Here is a 7,905-nt window from a genome sequence, read left to right as displayed (position 1 = left end):
TATACAGATGGTGTTAAAGAGAGCTGATATTGACCAACACAAAACCTTAGAGGTTGGTATGAAGGGACCAAGTACACCAAAGGCCTTGTTGTTGTTCTACAGCACACTGGTGACACATTGGTCTTTGGAAAAATATCAATGATACTTACCGATGAGAAACAGGTCCATTTTGTCGTTTTGGTACATCACTCAATTCCATTAGTTGATCTTGGAGTCCACTACCTATGTCAGTCGAATAATAAATATGCAGATATAAATGCAGATAGGTTGCAAGACTATTATCCGCTACCGGTGTACAACATCTTGGACCTCCCTGTTGTTTGCTTACATCATTCTGTGTGTTCTTCATTCTAGGTATGGATGTTGAATGCATTCAGGAAATTCAGAGAGTGCTACCTGAACTGGACTATGAGAGGTTGATGGCTGTTGTTGAACACTTGACATCAGTCGTTGGAGTCACAAAGAAAGAGGACCTTGCCTTTGTTGAGAAGGATGACTTCCAGCATCATTTAACACCAATACAGAGTCGTAAACTTATCCAGGCATTTAGGCAAAGAGGTGAGAAAAAGGCAATATTGAAGACTGTACAAACTGTACTCACTGTGAATAACAAGCTTGATATCTTAAAAGAATTGAATGGTAGGGTGGACACTGTCAACTGCGTGCTGAATGGACAGACAGCACTCTTGTCATCTTTGGACACAGAACTGGCAGATGGACATGCCCACCTAACACCTTCTCAAATACAGTCCCACTTTCCTGGAACACAGACCTCATGGATCAGCCAGTTTGAGATTCCTTGGGGCAAGATGTCCACCAGACTCTCACAGACAATATTAAGAGGGCTAACCCTGCAGACAGAAGAGCCATGGTGAGAACTAGAGCCCGACCGATTTATCGGCAGGCCGATATTATCGGCCGATATTAGGCATTTTCCAAACTATCGGTATCGGCATTTATAATGGCCGATAAATGAATATTTCAAAAATAAAATAAAAACGGACGAAACACCCTTCAACCATGTCATGAGTGTTGGCGTTGTATAGTTTGTCCACCAGAGGGCACTCTACACCGTCCCTGTTGGCAACACTCGTGTATAACGCGCCACACATCCTGCAACCTGCTGATCCAGTCAGAGTCGGGCAGAGAGAACCAGTTATCCGCGAGTGAGATCATCGGTGAAGTGTGTTCATGGTGAGTTGGTCACGAGACATACATTGCTTGAATAACAATTAAAAGAACATCCCCATCAGTTCTCTTAACTCAAATAAGCATGACAAAATTCGTGACTATCATGTCCAGTTTTGCTGCTGTTAAATAAGCCGAGAGTGAAGCAGAATTAGCTAGTAATTACGTCACGTTGTTACAGTACAGTTGACTGACTGTCCTTTTAACTTTTGACAATGAGACTGAAGTATTTCTTTAATAGCGTGACAGTTATAGCAGTGAGACGTATCATCTGTCCTTGGCCTGTTATATTGAAAATGTATGTTTTACAATTTGCAGTATGATGTTATCCATTGCTAAATTATGGCTCATCATAGACTAGCTAACCACAAAGCAAGCTAATGCCACTATCAGTGGAAGACCGCTAACATTAACATTAATGAGCTTGGAAACCACAACGAACTTATTCTGCCTAAATAAAGTAATGATTACTGTATTTATAACTAGCATATCTCTAGTTACAGTCCCTGCATTGTAAAATGTAAGTTAGACATTTGCGAGGAGTGAACATTTAGACATAGAGAAAAAGTATCAAACGTAGCTTGTGCATAAAAGTTCTATTGCTTGTGCTATTCAAAGTTATATTTATGAAGCTTACCAAATCTTTTAAAACTGGTAACTTTGATTTGGTTGTTGTTGTTTTTGTGTTTTTGTTCAAAGGACTTTACGTTTCATATCTTAAGTTTGTATTTTTATACATTTTATTTATCAGAACTTTAATATATTTTGATGTTCCTCTGTTCTGTTGTGACAATAAAAGAAACAAGTTTCTTTTTAAAATGCATTATCATATTATGTTAGTTAAAACTCATAAATAAGCAAAGTCCCGTTTCCCTCGCCCGGACTAGGGTCACCGGGGCCCCACCCTGGAGCCAGGCCTGGGGGAGGGGCCCGTTGGCGAGCGCCTGGTGGCCGGGCTTTGGCCCGTGGGACCCGGCCAGGCATAGCCCAAAAGAGGCACGCGGGACTCCCCAGGTGGGCCCACCACCCGCAGGGGGAATGTCAGGGGTTCGGTGCTTTGTGGATCGGGTGGCGGCCAAGGGAGGCCCTGGCGGTCCGATCCCCGGCTGACAAAACTGGCTTTCGGGACATGGAATGTCACCTCTCTGGTGGGGAAGGAGCCTGAGCTTGTGCGTGAGGTTGAGAGGTATCGACTAGATATAGTCGGGCTCACCTCAACACATGGCTTGGGTTTTAAAACCAATCTCCTGGAGAGGGGCTGGACGCTCTTTTACTCTGGAGTTGCGGCGGGTGAGCGACGCCGGGCTGGGGTGGGGCTATTGGTGGCCCCACAGCTCGGTGCATTAACAACAGAGTTTACCCCGGTGAACGAGAGGGCTGTCTCTCTGTGCCTTCGGGTCGGGGATAGGTCTCTGACTGTCATCTGCGCTTATGCGCCGAATATCAGTTCGGAGTACCCGGCCTTCTTGGATTCCCTTAGCGGTATGCTATTTGGCGTGCCGCGGGGGGATTCCATCGTTTTGCTGGGGGACTTCAACGCTCACATGGGCAATGACAGTGTGACCTGGAAGGGGGTGATTGGGAGGAACGGCCTCCCTGATCTGAACCTGAGTGGTGTTCTGTTATTGGACTTCTGTGCAATGCATGGTTTGTCCATAATGAACACCATGTTCGAGCATAAGGGTGTCCATAAGTGGACATGGTATGAACATGCCCAGCGCTACAGGTCGATGATCGATTTTATAATCGTATCATCTGATCTGCGGCCTTCTGTCCAGAAACACTCGGGTAAAGAGAGGGGCAGAGCTGTCAACTGATCACCACCTGGTGATGAGTTAGCTCAGGTGGCAGGGGAGGAAGCCAGTCAGACCAGGTAGACCCAAGCGCATAGTGAGGGTATGCTGGGAACGTCTGGCAGAGGTTGGGGACATTGAGTCTAAATGGACCCTGTTCCGGACCTCCATTGTGGAAGCGGCCGTACGGAGCTGTGGCTGCAGGGTGGTCGGTGCCAGTCGTGGCGGTAACCCCCGTACCAGATGGTGGACACCAGAGGTGAGGGGGGCCGTGAAGCTGAAGAAGGAGGCTTACCGGGAATTATTAGCCCGGGGGTCTCCGGAGGCAGCTGACGGGTACCAGCGGGCCAGGTGGAACGCAGCTCGGGCGGTCGCAGATGCAAAAACCCGGGCGTGGGAGGAGTTCAGTGAGGCCATGGAAAGTGACTTTCGGTCAGCCTCAAAAAGGTTCTGGCAAACCATCCGGAGTATCGGGAGGGGGAAGCAGCTCCTGGTTCCTACTATTTATAGTGGGGGGGGGGGGGGGGCTGTTGACCTCACCTGGGGACATCACCCGGAGGTGGAAGGAGTACTTTGAGGACCTCCTCAACCCTGCCTCAAATACATCTACGCACACTGCCTTTGAGACATCTGAGGGCACAGAGCCCGAGGGTGCTGGGGGGGGCTTGCACATCACTGGGGCTGAGGTGGCCAGGGTGGTTAAAGAGCTCCGTGGTGGCCGGGCCCCGGGGGTGGACGAGATCCGCCCAGAGTACCTGAAGGCTCTGGATGTTGTGGGGCTGTCGTGGCTGACACGCCTTCTCAACAGGGATGGTGCCGCTGGATTGGCAGACCGGGGTGGTGGTCCCCTTATTTAAGAAAGGGGCCCGGAGGGTGTGTTCCAACTACAGGGGGATCACACTTCTCAGCCTCCCTGGGAAAGTCTATTCCGGGGTACTGGAGAGGAGGGTGAGATCGATAGTCGAATCTCGGATTCAGGAGGAACAATGCGGTTTTCGTCCTGGCCGTAGAACACTGGACCAGCTTTATACCCTTGCAAGGGTACTGGAGGGGGCCTGGGAGTTTGCCTATCCAGTCTACATGTGTTTTGTGGATTTGGAAAAGGCTTACGACCGGGTTCCCCGAGGTGCTCTGTGGGGGGTGCTTCGAGAGTATGGGGTCCGGGGTCCGCTGCTGTGGGTGATCCGGTCCCTGTACGAACGGAGCAGAAGCTTGGTCCGCATTGCCGGCAATAAGTCGGACGTGTTCCCAGTGCGGGTTGGGCTCCGCCAGGGCTGCCCTTTGTCATCGGTCCTGTTTATAATATTTATGGACAGGATTTCTAGGCGCAGCCAGGGTGTCGAGGGTGTCCAGATTGGTGACCTCAGGATTGCCTCACCGCTTTTTGCAGACGATGTCGTCCTGTTGGCTTCATCTGCTGGGGATCTCCAGCATGCACTGGGGTGGTTCGCAGCCGAGTGCGAAGCGGCAGGGATGAGGATTAGCACCTCCAAGTCCGAGACCATGGTTCTCAGCCGGAAACGGGTGGTTTGCCCTCTTCGGGTTGGGGAAGACGTACAGCCTCAAGTGGAGGAGTTTAAGTATCTTGGGGTCTTGTACACGAGTGAGGGTAGGCGAGATCGGGAGCTGGATAGACGAATCGGAGCGGCGTCTACAGTTCTGCAGGCGCTTAACCGGTCCGTCGTGGCTAAGAAAGAACTGAGCCAAAAAGCCAAGCTCTCGATCTATTGGTCCATCTTTGTCCCTACCCTCACCTATGGTCATGAGCTATGGGTAATGACCGAAAGAACGAGATCGCGAATACAAGCGGCCGAAATGAGGTTTCTCTGCAGGGTGTCTGGGCTCTCCCTTAGGGATAGGGTGAGAAGTTCGGATATCCGGGAGGGCCTCAGAGTAGAACCGCTGCTTCTTCACGTCGAAAGGAGCCAGTTGAGGTGGTTTGGACATCTGGTGTGGATGCCTCCTGGGCGGCTACCCGGAGAGGTTTTCCGTGCATGTCCTACAGGGAGGAAGCCCCGGGGCAGGCCCAGGACTCGCTGGAGGGATTATATCTCTCGGCTGGCCTGGGAACGCCTCGGTGTCCCCCCCGAGGAGCTGGTGGAGGTAGCTGGGGAGAGGGAGGTCTGGGTGCCTCTCCTGAAGCTGCTGCCCCCGCGACCCGAACCCCGGACAAGCGGCCGATATATCAGAATATCGGATTTTAAAACCAACAAATATTTGTATCGGTACCGGCCTTCAAAATCCTTTATCGTTTGGGCTCTAGTGAGAACTGTGGTGGCTGCCATGCAGGAACACTGTCCAAATCCCAACAGGGCTGCCTGTGTAGAGATTGCAAAAATGATTATGTCAAAATATCCTTTGACCTTTGCAGACACAACTGAGGAAGGTGAACAGTTGGGAACAGGTTATTATTCACTTGTTAATAAACTTAAGACTAGAGTTGAACATGTCAATCGTAACAACGTAACTGCAAGAATACGGACACCAAGGTCATTGACAGAAACTAGTGATAGTACCACTACCACCAAAGCAGTACGGTGCAAAGTAGATAGCTATGGCTGCTTCAATTGGCAACCAAGATGTCTTCCAGAAGGAGAGATATCTGACTCTTTAGAAGATAGAAGAAAAAATATGGCAGCTATATTTCACTCTGTTGGCCCCAGAGCTGTGGACAAGCCAGATGTTGACCAGTCAATGAGTCTGACATTCATTTATCAACGTCACATGATAAATACCTGCCCTCCTCCCAGTGTCAGTGACACTGAAGATCAGTGGCCTTTTCTCTTTACAAAAAGAGGAGTCTGTGCCCATTTCAAAACTCTCACAGGTATTGATATCTGTGATCGAGTAGGAGAGGCTCTTCAAACCAAAGGGAAGAGGATCATATACTTCTTCCAAAGGCAGACACAGAACAGAGACATGCAGAGTCTTCTACAGGACATTGAGGGAGACACCACAACCATGCAGCAGACCCAGACCAGCATAGCGGTAGTGCTTCTTTTGATGAAGCACTTCCTTGAAAAGGAGGACTCCATCTTCATTTTGGTAGATGTAAGTAGGCAAATAGTCTTCTGAATTACATGAAACATATATTTGGTCATTTTCAAGTTGTGTTTTTATTATGAAATAATCACAGACTTTTGGTGTTTTAAAGGAAACCGCAACAAAGTCATCAATAGAGAAAGATTGGACCCTGCCAGCCACGCCGAGACTGATAATGCTTGGTAAGAGAAGACTTGGCTATTTTAGAATTTTAAGAAAGGTCATTGTGCTATGTTTGCAGTATGCCTTTTAGGAGTGTGCAATTTTTATTTCTTGTCTTTCAGGGAATACATTCCTCTCTGCAAAAAAGTGGATAGTGAGCATTGATGTAAAGGTGGCCTACATTTTGGTGGAGCACCTGAGTTTTGCAGATGCCTTGTCTGTGTTTTTTGCATGTTTCTATGTTTTCAACATAGAATACCAGGAGCCTGCCTGTGCGACACTTGAACTCATACAACGGTAAGTCTTTCTTTTCATCACATTAATTCTCACACAGTTGTCTCATGTATAGTTGTTTACCTGAATCACAAAAATACACATTTTCTTTTCCTCTGAGCTGCAACTAGCCATGTAGATGGTTTAATTTTTATCAGTAACCCAGCACATTTGTACACGAGTTTAGCCAGTAAGTAAAGGCATTTAAATGAATTTTTGTGTTAGCATATTTGTTATTGTTGCAGTGGTCTTGTGGCTTAAGACCACCACTGCCCCTTGTGTTTCCCGGTTATTTCAGGAAAAGTGTCCTGTTGTGGTTTTTGGAGTATTTCTTATATTACATTATACCACACCGTTTTTTATTCTATAGCATACACATTGGTTCCAGATGTCACTTATGAGTCTCCATGGTTAATACTAATCAGTATCTGTATTGGCCCTGAAATATCGACCCCTAATTCTGATAGAAACAGTTACTCGTTTTTACAAAATGCAATAATGGAAACATTTCATTATTGTCAAAATTGATGTATTGCATCCTGATATTCATCATATATTACATGTGCTTTAGTTTTCACATGCATTTTCTCTTGGCTAAAGATTCTTTGTGAGGATAAATCCAGGAGATGGAACAAAATGCACTGCAAAAACTGGCACGAGTCGTAAGACAGGAGAAATGGTGAAGAGGAAAACAACAGTCATCAACAACAGAGTGTCATCCTTTCTTCGCCACCTAACAGAGTTTGAGTGGAGGAACTTAGATTAAACTTTTAACTATGTGTACTGTATATTAGGGACACAATGTTTGAACATTCGGTTTTTGTTAACTGTAATACAGTTTATACTGTTATACTGTTTGTTAATTGGCTCAATTTGTTTGAAATTATAATTTTGCAAGATGAAGTTTGTATGTTGTACTGATGGTTGTTTCTCTTATTTATTCTGTATGTTAAACCGTAAACTTGAGTGTAAACAAAGTGTCACACTTGTCAGCTTTTGCACAATGCCTTTTTTCAGGTTTAAAATACACATGTGGCACTGAATGCACTTATATTTTTTATGTGAAAGTTCATGTGTTTTGCTATTTAATGTATTTGTTTTAAAAATATATATATTTTTTTATTAAATGTAAAGTTCTCTAAGCATTCGCAATGTTTTACATAAAGATTTTTGATGTTTTGTAATGATTGTGTATTTGGATTGAATTGAATTACCATTAGTAATTTTGTAGGATATAAATTTAATAATATATAGGAATTATAAAATCCAATAATATACGGAAATAAATTTTAAAAAATATTACAGTGTAGTACTGTAATGGATTACAGTAGTGTACTGTTAAAATCATTTTTACAGTAACAGTACTATATTATTTATTTACAGTAACATTTAGTTACTGTAAAAGTAAATTACAGTTATAGTACTGAATCAAAATTACAGTAACTTA

The 7,905-nt window shown here is 45.7% G+C and overlaps 1 protein-coding gene across 1 annotated transcript; it reads left to right on the top strand.

Moving 5' to 3' along the window:
• The first annotated feature begins 4,134 nt into the window (after positions 1–4,134).
• LOC111840390 (uncharacterized) lies at positions 4,135–7,224 on the top strand. Its single transcript, XM_072699508.1, has 5 exons — positions 4,135–4,156; positions 5,245–6,032; positions 6,136–6,205; positions 6,308–6,482; positions 7,059–7,224. The coding sequence occupies exons 1-5, from the start codon at positions 4,135–4,137 to the stop codon at positions 7,222–7,224; spliced, it is 1,221 nt and encodes a 406-aa protein (XP_072555609.1).
• The last annotated feature ends 681 nt before the right edge of the window (positions 7,225–7,905 follow it).

Source organism: Paramormyrops kingsleyae, chromosome 1 (genome assembly GCF_048594095.1).
Source record: "Paramormyrops kingsleyae isolate MSU_618 chromosome 1, PKINGS_0.4, whole genome shotgun sequence".
Lineage (NCBI taxonomy): Eukaryota > Metazoa > Chordata > Actinopteri > Osteoglossiformes > Mormyridae > Paramormyrops > Paramormyrops kingsleyae.
Note: the sequence above shows the minus strand (reverse complement) of the source record. Positions and strands in the feature narration are given on the sequence as shown.